The 12,741-nt window shown below is 43.9% G+C and overlaps 1 protein-coding gene across 1 annotated transcript in view; it reads left to right on the top strand.

The window, feature by feature from the left end:
• Positions 1–12,741, top strand: part of csmd3b (CUB and Sushi multiple domains 3b) — a 1,929,854-nt gene that overhangs the window by 1,827,483 nt on the left and 89,630 nt on the right. The window contains exon 55 of the mRNA XM_085993978.1: positions 8,629–8,811. Coding sequence (XP_085850104.1) covers positions 8,629–8,811 — 183 coding nt within the window. The remainder of the gene's footprint in view (positions 1–8,628; positions 8,812–12,741) is intronic.

Raw genomic sequence — 12,741 nt, 5'->3', positions numbered from 1 at the left:
AGCACTTTACCATTTTCTTAGGTGCGGAAGGCAGTTCAGCTTTAAGAGCTGAAGACTGCCTATTTTTAAATGTTTTTTATTTTTTTCATTTTAGGAGGCCATTCCCTTTTAAGGGACCGAAACTGCTTTCTAAAGTGACAGGCTAGCTTTAAGACAACGTTGCTTTTGCTCCAGGGACGCTATGGCCACACTATGTTGGGCCTCCTGCAGAGACTACTGCCGGAAAACCAGTCTTGCGCTCCAGGTTTCGTGCTGGGCTACTTTCAGTTAGCAGGCAGCACCAAAATACCAGTGCTACCTGCGCTATGATTTTGCGCGGCTGTTAACTTTGGCCTGCGGTGGCACCAGCAGGTTTCCGGCCTATTCTAAATTCTAGGCCATAGAATGATACAGCACAGAAGGAGGTTTTTTGGCCCATCGTGCCTGTGCCGGCCCTTTGAAAGAGCTCTCCAATTAATCCCATTTGCTTGCCCCCTCCCCATAGCCCTACAAATTTACCCCTTCAAGTATTCATCCAATTCCTTTTGAAAGTTATTATTGAATCTGCTTCCATCACCCTTTCAGATAGTGCATTCTAGTGTTTCCAGCAGGACAGCCATTTATGTGCAGAGCTAAGTCCCACAAGTTATAAAAGATCAGTTGTTTGGAAAACCATGATTTCATTCCATTTCCTTCTCCAGCACGTTCGCTGTGATGCTGCTGAGAGATCTGCAGCTGGCTTTTATTGTCTTTATTTCATCACTTCATGGTAGAATCAAGATGACAGGCACAGTAAGATAATATATTTAATTTTTTAGTCCTAATGAAAAGTAACCACTTGTCTGTACCAACCTTCCAGTATTCTGATTTCCTTTGAAATTGCGAGACTACTATTTTTAGAGATAAAACCTTATGTGTCATGTTCAGATTCTGTCAGGAGGCAATTCTACTTACTTTGTTTGCATAAACATCTTGAAATGAAGCTGGGATTTTGACAGCCCACGTTTGTTAATTTGTTTACGGACATAAAGTCAGATTTCTTGTGCTGTCTGTTAGGTTCCAGCTAACTACTGTAATAAAAACAACAACTTATATTTAAATTGCACCTTTAACGTAATAAAAATGTCCCAAGCACTTCACAAGAGTGTTATTGAAAAAAATTGACCCAAGTCACATGAGATGCTAGGACAGTTGACCAAAAGCTTGGTCGAAAAAGGTAGGTTTTAAGGAGCATCTTAAAGGAGGAAAGAGAGGTTGAGAGGCGGAGAGATTTAGGGAGGGAATTCCAGAGCTTAGGACCTAGGCAGCTGAAGGCATGACCGCCACTGATGGAGCATTTAAAATCGGGGATGTTCAAAAGGCCAGAATAGGTGGAGCGCAGAGGTCATGGGAAATTACAGGCCTGGAGGAGATTACAGAGATAAAGAGGGGCGAGGCCATGGAAGGATTTGAAAACAAGGATGAGAATTTTACAATTGAGGCATTGCTTACCTGGGAGCCAATGTAGGTCGGCAAGCACAGGAGAGATGGGTAAGCAGGACTTGGTGCAAGTCAGCACACGGGCGACAGACTTTTGGATGACTTCAAGTTTATGGAGGGTAGAACTATGGAGGCTGGCCAGGAGTGCATTGGAATAGTCAAGTCTGGAGGTGATAAAGGCATGGATGAGGGTTTCATCAGCAGATAAGTTGAGGTAAGGGCAGAGAGGGGCGATATTACAAAGGTGGAAATGGGCAGTCTTAGTGATAGAACGGATATGAGGTAGGAAGCTCAATTCTTGATCAAATATGACACCAAGGTTGCGAACAGACTTGGTCAGCCTTAGACAGTTGCTGGGGAGAGAGATCAAATCAGTGGAAAGGGAATGGAGTTTGTAGCATGAACAGAAGGCAATGGCTTCCGGCTTCCCGATATTTAGTTGGAGGAAATTTCTACTTATCCAGTGCTGGATATCTGATGAGCAGTCTGATAGTATAGCGACGGTGAATGGTTCGAGAGAGGTGGAAGAGAGATAGAGCTGTGTATCATCAGCGTACACGTGAAAACGTGCTGTCACCGAGGGGCAGCATGTAGATGAGAAATAGGAGGGGGCCAAGGATAGCTCTTGGGGGACACCAGAGGTGACAGTGCGGGATCGGGAAGAGAAGCCATTGCAGGTCATTCTATGGTTACGGCTGGAAAGATAGGAATGAAACCAGGCGCGCGCAGTCCCATCCAGCTGGATGACGGTGGAGAGGCATTGGAGCAGAATTTTGTGGTTAACAGTATCAAAGGCTGCAGACAGGTCCAGAAGGACAAGAAGGGATAGATGACCTTTGTCGCAGTCAATTAGGATGTCATTTGTGACCATCGTAAGAGCAGTTTCGGTACTGTGGCAGGGGCGGAAGCCTGATTGGAGGGGTTCAAACAAGGAGTTCTGGGAAAGATGGGTATGGATTTGGGGAGGCAACAACACGTTCAAGAACTTTGGAGAGGAAAGGGAGGTTGGAGATGGGGCATTAGTTTGTAGGGACAGAGAGGGTCAAGGGTTGGTGTTTTGAGGAGAGGAGTGATGAAGGAAAGGGGGACATAATAAGAAAATGGTGTGCCACGTTTTACAGAAATGAACAAAGGTGATCGAATGAAAGCCACTTTACTGAAGAGAAATTGGTAGTACTGAATCGCAATGTATATTTCTTAGTAAGGAACCCAGAAATCTCGATGATGTGACCTGACCATTTAGAAAGCTGCTAAACAACAACAACTTGTATTTATATAGCACCTTTAACTTAGTAAAACAAACCAAAGTGCTTCACAGGGGCGTTATCAAACAAAATTTGACAGTGAGCCACATGAGATATTAGGGCAGATGACCAAAAGCTTGGTCTAACAGGTAGGTTTTAAGGAGCGTCTTGAAGGAGGAAAGAGAGTTAGAGAGGCGGAGAAGTTTAGGGAGGGATTTCCAGAGCTTAGGTAGGGTGGCCATTGGTGGAGTGATTAAAGTCGGGGATGCTTAAGAGGCCAGAATTGGAAGAGCCCAGATATCTCGGAGGGTTGTGGAGCTGGAGGAGGTTAAAGAGAGAGGGAGGGATAAGGCCATGGAGGGATTTGAAAACAAGGATAAGAATTTTAAAATCAAGGCGTTGCTTAACCGGGCGCCAATGTAGGTCAGCGAGCACAGGGGTGATGGGTGTCAAAATGACTTAGATGCAAAGAAAGTCTTGAATTTATGTAGAGCCTTAGTACATCTCTCAGAAATGTCCAAAAGTGCTTCCCATATAATGCATTGCTTTTAAGTGCAGTAGTGGTTGTTACGTTAACAACAGGACAGCCTTTTATGTGCACAGCTAAGTCCCACAAACAGATGAATGACCAGTAAATCTATTGGTAGTTGGCTGAGGAACATCTCACCTGAAGGTCAGTACTTCCAATAATGTAGCACTCTGTCAGTACAGATGCAGAATGGAAATGAAAGAAATGGAAAGAACTTTGTAACCCCCATGACAGTATGCATTGGATATAATGCTGCTGTCTATTCATCAGTTTATTTCCTCCAATTTTAGATATTCTAGAGCTTTATTTTCAATTAGAGATAATTATTAACTTTTTTTTACCAATCTTGTTTTATATTTGTTTGATATTTTTGTTGTTAATAGGACATTAACTCTTTAATATAATGCTCTGATCTTAGATATGCTGCTTACAGATTCTGCGTAAAGCACTAAATCTATTACATGCCCCTTCTGCGGTAATTGTACGATCTCATGCTCTCAGCAGGGAGCCGAACTCACAGGGACCACAGGTCAAAGAATTGTGCCTACTAAGTTCCAGACCCTCTCCAAACTGGGCTGTTTATGAATGCAACTCTCTACTGGGATCACAGGATCATGAAATTACTCCCAAGTGCAGCCTTATAGAAAGGGTCAAGTGAATCATCAGATGTAAAATTCTTGGCATGGAATAACCATGTAGACACTTCCAATATGTATTTCATTACAAATTGCTTTGCTTTCAGTTTCTATTACAAATATATTAAAACAGTTAGCAATTTTGCAATACCATATAGAATGATTTTGTTGAATCACTGTTTTAACCATTGCAAGTTAGTTAAGCAGCTGATGAACATTCCATAGCAGCAGTAACATAACAATAATAAAAAAAACCCTATTACTGTATGAACACTTAGCACATTTGTATAGCTTTCAATTATTTTGAACAGGCTCATATGTTGAACAGCTATATTTGGGGCTGTTCTCCTTAGAACAGAGAAGGCTAAGAGGAGATTTGATCGAGGTGTTCAAAATCACGAACGGTTTTAATAGAGTAAATAAAGAGAAAGTGTTTCCAGTGGCAGAAGAGTTGGTAACCAGAGGACACAGATTTAAAGTGATTGGCAAAAGAACCTGAGGTAACATGAGGAAACATTTTTTTACACAGCAAGTTGTTATGATCTGGAAAGCACTGCCTGAGAGGATGGTGAAAGCATTTCAATAGTAACTTTCAAAAGGGAATTGGATAAATACTTGAAGGGAAAAAAATTACAGGACTATAGGGAAAGAACAGGGGGAGAAAGACTAGTTGGATAGCTCTACCAAAGAGCCAGCACAGGCAGGATGGACCGAATGGCCTCCTTCTGTGCTGGACTATTCAATGATTCTATGATTTAAAAAAATTGTGAACAGAGAATATTAGTTGAGTATGCTAAATATTTCTATGGGAACAGCACTGGTCAAAATATATACTCCATTTTCTCAATGCGAGTCAATGGTGAAATATTGCACATCGTGAAAATAGAGCTAAGACATTACTTTATTTACAGATACAGATTAATTACTAGAAGAAAACAGCAGATGGAATTTTTACTTTCGGACCCGCCGGGAGTGGGGGTGGTGGGCCTGGTAGAGCCTGGGAAATCGGAAGTCAAGGACTCCCCACAGGCTTCTGCGTGTGACGGCATTGACAGATTCCCCACCTGGAAGCCAGCCTAATTGTTAGGCTGGCTTTTAGCCGGGCAGGGAATGCTGGAGAAGAGGCAGCAACCCCAGGTAGATGTGAGCCCCGACCCGGGGGGAGGTCTGATCCCCTATCCCGGGGGGGGGGGCATTTTATCCCGGAGGATGTCCTATCTCTGTCCTGGGGAGGTGCCCGATGTCCAACTTTACGGGGGGTCCGATCTCGGGGCGGTGGGGGTTGCATGGGAGGTGTCTGATGGGGGCAGCTTGGGGGCCGGGAGGAAATCACTCCTGGTCCACAAGGATTTTTTTTTGAGGCTGTTCTCACCTCGCTGCAGCTGCCAGGATTCACGTGGCCCAGGAACCCCGGCCAGCCAGTTAAACCTGCACAACAGGTTAAATCCGAGGCTTCCAGGCTCATTATCATATTTAAAGTGTAAACCCACCTCCTGTGAGCGGGCTGGCTGCCTGCTCCCCGTCACCCTCCATTAAAACTGCAAGTAGCCGGGTTGGGGTCGGGATTCAGATTTCTAAAACTTTAGGGGGCAAAATTTGGTTGCTTTGCGCCTCCCATGGAGGCGCTAACGGGGCACAAAGCAACTAGCGCCCGGGCGAGGCGCCGCTAACGCCTCCCACGAAATTCAGCGATGACATCATCACAGTGTGCAGCGCTCCGCTCGCGCTCTGGCCACTATGTCCAACAGGGTCAGGGGGGCATACGTACAGCCAGGGTGGCGATATTTAAAGGGGAGGTGCCGAGTGGCCATTTTTTTTTGCTGGCCGCCTGCCAGCACCTGTCCCCCTGCCCCCCTCCCGCGGGGTGCCGGCTGAGATCAGACAGCCTCTTGAGTGCCGGGCTCTTTTGCCAGCACCCCACTCCCTGGTGGCCAAGCAGGGTCCCGGTTAGCGCTGCGCAATGCCCCTCCCCTTTAATCAGGGGAGGAAGACCTACAGTACCACGGTGCTACGTGCCAGCAGTCTCCATCCACTCTTACCTCATTGGAAGAACTCTCTCACCATTGACAGAGTGCTTCTGTCATCTCTACTTCATCTGTCATCTATTCCATCAACATGGGTGCCCCTTATACTCTCTCACTTTGGTCCTCAGAACCCGACCACAGTCAGCCCCAACACCAGCAGCACCAGGCACACCAGCAGCACCAACAACAACACCAACCTTCTCCACAATCACCTGATGCTGCACAGGACACAGGTCATCAGCACCTGAGCACATTGCTGCCAGGGATGACCTCATCATGGTTAGATTTACTTCACTTGACGCTGTACACCCTGGCTGCCACATAATGCACCAGGTTGGCACCACCCCCCACCAACACCATAAAGCATCCCTACAATGTCCAATGTCCAAGCCATTCCTTTCACACTCATCACCATTACGGGGGGGGTACCATTATGTCTCATAAACCACTTCCAAAGTGCACACAAATCTGTTCAAGAAATCAAAGTGTTGAAAATAAAGGTTTCAATGTTTGACAGCACATTAACAGAAACTTTACATGAACATTGGATAAAAGACCCAAGTGGCTACCCTTGTGTGTTGTTAGTTGGTATGATTGCACTAGGATGAGGGTGATTGTGAGGGGTGGCTAGTGAGATGGGGATGTGATAAGGTAGAGAGAGAGGGATGGAGGTGCAAGGTAAGTTGGTGTGAGTAAGGATGTGTAAGAGTAGGGTAGGGAAGGCAGAGTGATGGGGATGTGATGAGAGGCACAGCAGGATGAGGTTGAGTGTGGCATTGTACTCACATTTCCTGATCTAATGAGATCATTGAAAGGTTTGCGCCACTGCAGCCAGGTCCTCTTGACAACATCCCTGTTTGTGACCGCCTCTGCAATGTGCAGCCAGGCTCCTGGGGAGGTGTTGTCCACCCATGGGAAGGGAAGAGCATATGGAGTCATGGGAAAATCTGGGTGCAGCCCTGCACCTCTGTGCAGTCATTGTCAGTGTTTGCAACACTTCAATGATGTGAAACACTGACAGCACAAATGTTAAAAGAAAGTTGGCCATGGTCCCTCTAAGGAAACCGGTTGATGACGCGTCATGAATGATGTCACCAGACCCGTTTCCTCTAAATGGCCCGGGAAGCATACTGGACAGGCTTAACAAGCCCTATCAACAGAAAATCATTTTTCAGAGCGGGATGGAGCCAGCAGCGGGGTCGGGACCCACCGAGCTAAGGAAAATCTCGGCCATAGTATTTCACAAATTTTTGAATGGACGCGCCTGCTGCCAATGAGGTTGAAGTAGTTGCGCATGCGCAGTGTCAGTGTTTTCTCAGTTGTTCGCTAACTGAAAATAAAATATTGTCGCCATTACAAAGAAAACACTTCCAGCGAGAAAGGAGGGGAGGGGGTGGTGAAAAGAAATCGCTACGGCCGAACAGACTCGCAGCAGGAAAAGAAAATCTGCAGCGGCAAAACACAGTAAATGCCAATTTTTAAATTTTTTAAAATCTTTATTAATATTCTTCTCCTTTCCCTTCACATGGAGCTCGTGCTCCGTACAAATACATCTCCACAACCCTTCCCCCGTGAAAATATCATACAGTAATATTTAAACCAACCCGTGCTATTATTGTACATCATTAAACCAACCCATAGCTCCATAGATTCCATAGATTTAGGCATGCGATATAACTATATTATTATACATTCATACTTAAAACACCACAGATTTATGCGCAGAACAGTTCTGCGCAGCTTCTGGTCATTGGCAGCAGTCACTCCGTTTTTGAATAGCCTCATGATTTTCCTAGCACTGTTTTCTTCTAATTTTGCAATAAGCATTAAATATAATGATCTGATCTTCATAACATATAAAATGCCTATCGCATTTTGGGATTTTTGCCACTTTTTCCACATTACGGATTTTGGAAAGAGTTATTTTAAATTTTGGGATTTTAAAGCAAAGTGTTTTTGCATAGTTTAAAAAAGATACTGAAGTGATAAGTGGTTAAATTCCTTAATAAGCTAGGTTTGATGTTGTTTCCACATAGACTGTGAATAATAAGCAATTCTTTACCCTGTCTCAGCATTTGACAGTCACCACACACCCATTGTTCCTTTCTGTGAACGTCAAAAGATAAATGACAAATACAGAGACACAAGCAATCAGTTAGGTCTACAACTGGAAAGCTGTGAGGGCAAGCTTTGGCTAGGCTCAGAATAGGAATGCAGAAGATTAGTTGGAAATTACTTAGTTTAAATCAAGTAAGACAACCCACTGATGTGTGTAGGTGAAGCATGTTTCACTGTTTTGTATTATTGCACAAAGAAAAGCTGCACTATTGGAACAAAGTGAATCCAATAATAATTGTTGTTCTGTATGTTCACTCATTGTGAAATAAAGCAGCTAATAATTCGCATCTGGCCTAGTTTTACTAAGTGTTTTGTTGAAGTAAATGAACCAGCACACCAGCAAAAGACTCAATATACATTACAGATCACAAAGAGATACTATTGTTACACTATTTATAGTTAGATATTAGGCAGTATGGGCACACCTTTACACATTCAGATAACTGATGGGAGTGACTAGCATTGAGCGAAGACTATAAAGTTGTAACCGTGCCATCTCATCCTGGTTATAATTTGGGTTTTTTTCTGCAATTTATCTTCTTATTTAGTCCAAAGAACGGATACTTTATTTTTTCATGAACCTGATCACCATTTAATCTTGGTTTTGTGTTCTGTTGCAGGAGATACAGTTGGAATGTGTGGTGACCCTGGCTCTCCGGCACATGGTTTGAGAGAAAAGAGTGAATTCTGGATTAAGGGCATTGTGCGCATTTCTTGTCTGACAGGATATATTTTGCATGGTTCCCTTGAAAGGATTTGTCTTCCCAATGGCACCTGGTCAGGAAGGCAGCCGGAGTGTAAGGGTAAGTGAGATCTGCAACATGTCAACTTTGCTATTATTGTAGACTTGTGAATAAATGCTGTTTTTTCAAAATTCAGAGTATCAAAAATGAAAAACCAGATACAAAGTAACAAAGTCACACAACACCAAGTTATAGTCCAACAGCTTTATTTGAAACCAGAAGCTTTCAGAGCGCTGCTCCTTCGCCAGGTGAAGTGAAGAGAAGCATACAGGCACAGCATATATAGTCAGAGAAAAATGCCAGATGATTACAGGTAATCTTTCTAACTGCCCTTTATCACACCGTAATCAAAGGTGTGAATGGTGCCCAAACAGGTCAGTCAGGAAAACATTACATCAAAGAACAATGAGGTGGGGTCACAAGGGGTCAAATGTTGCAGATGCTGGGGTCTGTATGAAAAACAGAAAAAAACCAAAAAACTTTTCTGGAAATCACAGCAGGTCCGGCCGCATCTGTGCAGAGAGAACAAGCCAACGACGACTCGAGTCTGGATGACTCTACGTAAGGTGGGGTTATCTCTCTGCCGAGGTGTGATAAAGGGCAGTTAGAAAGATTACCTGCAATCATCTGGCATTTTTCTCTGACTATATATGCTGTGCCTGTATGCTTCTCTTCACTTCACCTGATGAAGGAGCAGCGCTCTGAAAGCTTGTGATTTCAAATAAAGCTGTTGGACTATAACCTGGTGTTGTGTGACTTCCTACATTTGTCCACTCCAGTCCAACACCGGCATCTCCACATCAAAGTAACAAAGGCCATAGGATTTTTAAGTAATCCAATAAATTGTTACACAATAAACTTGCAGTAATATCTCAATCATCAGTAAAGCAGAAGGTAATTGTAGGGAGATTACTTCAATATAAAGTACCAGTGCATCCAAAATAACATCAAAATAGTTATGAATAAACCTTCCACATCATGAGCGATCCCTATTTTCATTGTCAGTTTTTCTTCCCTGTGCAGACCTGCTACTTCAGGATAATTCGGTACTGGCTGGCTATTGCTATAGTCTCAGCCAGTACTGGGACGGACCCCAGCTGATCAGCAATCGGAGCTTGAAAACTTTCCACTCTTGGGATTTGCTGTGGGGGTGTTTGCTGATGCTCCCGTAGCTAAAGTCAAGTGCACAAATGGAGCAACAAAGGGTAGTCTGACTCTGGAACTCTCTCCCCATAAAGCTGTTGAGGCTAGGTCAATTAAAAATTTCAAAACTGAGATTGATAGATTTTTGTTAGGCAAGGGTATTAAGGGCTACAGAAGCAAGGTAGGCAAATGGAGTTAAAACTATAGATCAACCATAACCTGACTGAATGACAGAACAAGCTCTAGGGGTTGAATGGCCTACTCCTGTTCTATGTTTAGATGAGGAAAGACGGAAGGAGGCTCGTGTGGAGCATAAACGCCGGCATGGACTGGTTGGGCCGAATGACCTGTTTCTGTGCCGTATACCCTATGTAATCCTATCTTCTATGTTCCTAACTCCCTGCGGGAAGGGGAGATCTGAACCTCCATAGAGAAGGAAAATTAACAATAAAAACAAGAATATTTTCTATGAAGTCGAAGCATTTTGATGACTCTGGTATTATTTGAATGAAAGGAGATATATTAGTTTTCCACATTGAAGTACTTAACCTCTAAAGTATTTCTCTCTATACTTTCCTTCTCCTCTAAACATAAATATCTCCCCTTGTTATTGCTATCCAGCATATTGGCACCTGGCAATCATGCTAACAGCTACTGTCAGTACAAAGCAAACCCAAAACTGAAAAACATTACCCAATAAAATTAACACTAAAATTGTTTTAAACTACAGTTATTTCAAAACTTTATCTAGGTTAGTTGGTGGGGGTGGGGGGAGTGACTTTGGATAAAATGATGGTGCCTAATCATAATTTTAAGAAGCTGTAATCCTAATCTGCCAAATGGAGATCCAGAGGAAATAATGTAGTGTGTTACCACGCTGAGGCACTTTTATATTCGGTTATATGAGCTGGGATTTGGTGTTTGCTGCTTTATGTTATATTTTATGAAAGTGACAAAATTAGGTATGCTGGAAGTACAGTCAGCAGCAGTATTTCCTGTAATTTTTTTTGGGCCGCGTGGCCCCTTTAACGGGCTGTGTGGCCCATTCAAATGTCCACGCATGTGTGGTTTTTTCAGTTTAAAAGCTGGCTCACCGGCTGCGCGGGACCCCTGGAGCACTGCGCAGCCACACAGCTTAAAGGGAAAATTGGTCAGCACCAGAAAGAAAAAAGACAAGTCATTGACATTTCGGGTGTGTAAACCATCATCAGTTAAATATGCCTGTCCCTTTAAGAAAAGGATGGCAAAACTGCATAGATTACATTTTTGTTTCATTCAGTGCACACCTCTAGTAAATGTAACTATAGCTGAACAAGAAACAGATTCTAAATGTATTTGACAGTAGGCAAGATCTCACTTCAAGCTAAATTTATTAAAGGAACACTGTTTGGATGCAGTGGCGGGGTGTTAATTCAAATTGCCTGAAGTGAGCACGGACTCAGCCTGAGCGGCCAGGCCACCAGCGAGCTGTAAACACCAAATGGTCATCCCGCAGCATCTCGTCAGATGTGGAAGGGCAAGAAATCGTCTGGCTCCCAATTCAGCTCACCAGCAGGTTGGACCCAGGAGGAGGGCAATCTCAGAGGTGGTCATGCACGGGCTGACACCAGGCTGCAATATTTTCATGGAGCCAGGATGAGTGCTTCTACTCTTCCTGGCCCAACAAAAATCCTCCCCCAAAAATTCTGCGCCTTTCCTTGAGCAGCCACCGGCAGCGTAGAATACAGATTTGCGTCTTTTAAGCAGACTCATGCCCGAATTAAGTGGGCGCACTGCTCGCCCATTTATAGGCCTGACTGAAAATTGCATCAGGTGGGCCTTGGATGTCAGTGGGGTGGCTGAGGTGCCCCCCACCACCCCAACCACCTCAAATTTTTAACTGCCAGCCACCCACTTTTTAGGCAACAAATGGGCAGCTGGGAGTTGAAAATCGCAACCAGTATCTTGCAAGATACATTTTTTAAATAATTTGTTCTTGGGATGTTGGTGACATTGGCAAGGCAATATTTAGTGCTCATTCCCAGTTGCCCCGAGGGCATTACGACTCAACTATGTATTGTGGAATTGTGGAGTCACATGCAGGCCCAACTAGGGAAAGGTGTCAGATTTTTTAGGACAATTCACAGCAGCTTTCATGACTAGCGTCTGTTAAACCTTAGGGGTGTGAAAAAGTATCTACAGTGCCAAATCAAAGAAAGACTTTCATTTGCATAGCATCTCTCATGAGCCCAGGACGCCACAAAGCGCTTTACTTTGAAGTGTAGTCACTTGAAATGTAATTGCCAATTTGTGTACAGCAAGATTCCACAGAACAGCAATGTGATAACAATCAGATAATCTGTGATGTTGGTTGAGGAATAAATATTGGCCAGGACACTGGGGAAAACTCCCCTGCTCTTCGAAATAGTGCCAAGAGATCTTTTACGTCCACCTGAGAGAGCAGACGGGGCCTCTGTTTAACGTCTCATCCGAAAGACAACACTTCCGACAGTGCTGCACTCCCTCAGTACTGCACTGGAGTGTCAGCCTAGCTTATGTGCTCAAGCCTCTGGGATGGGACTTGAACTCACAACCTTTTACCTCACAGGCAAGAATGCAACCACTGAGCCACAGCTAACAAACACCTACATAAATGTAGCACCAAATTACAGCTTTAATTCAAATTTGAACTGCAATTAACAGAGCATTAATTGTGCTTTTAACATTTTCCCAGTAAAATCATGCCAGAGTTTTTATTGCAAGCACTTTCACTTCAGTCAGTCTGCTGTATGCAACACATTTCACTTTCTTCACTTCTGCCGAAACAATAATATCGATACCATAATCTGTCTCATGGAACAGGAGACA

Source organism: Somniosus microcephalus, chromosome 7, assembly GCF_052327205.1.
Source record: "Somniosus microcephalus isolate GS21.2 chromosome 7, FLI_Smic_1.0, whole genome shotgun sequence".
Taxonomy (NCBI): domain Eukaryota; kingdom Metazoa; phylum Chordata; class Chondrichthyes; order Squaliformes; family Somniosidae; genus Somniosus; species Somniosus microcephalus.
Note: the sequence above shows the minus strand (reverse complement) of the source record. Positions and strands in the feature narration are given on the sequence as shown.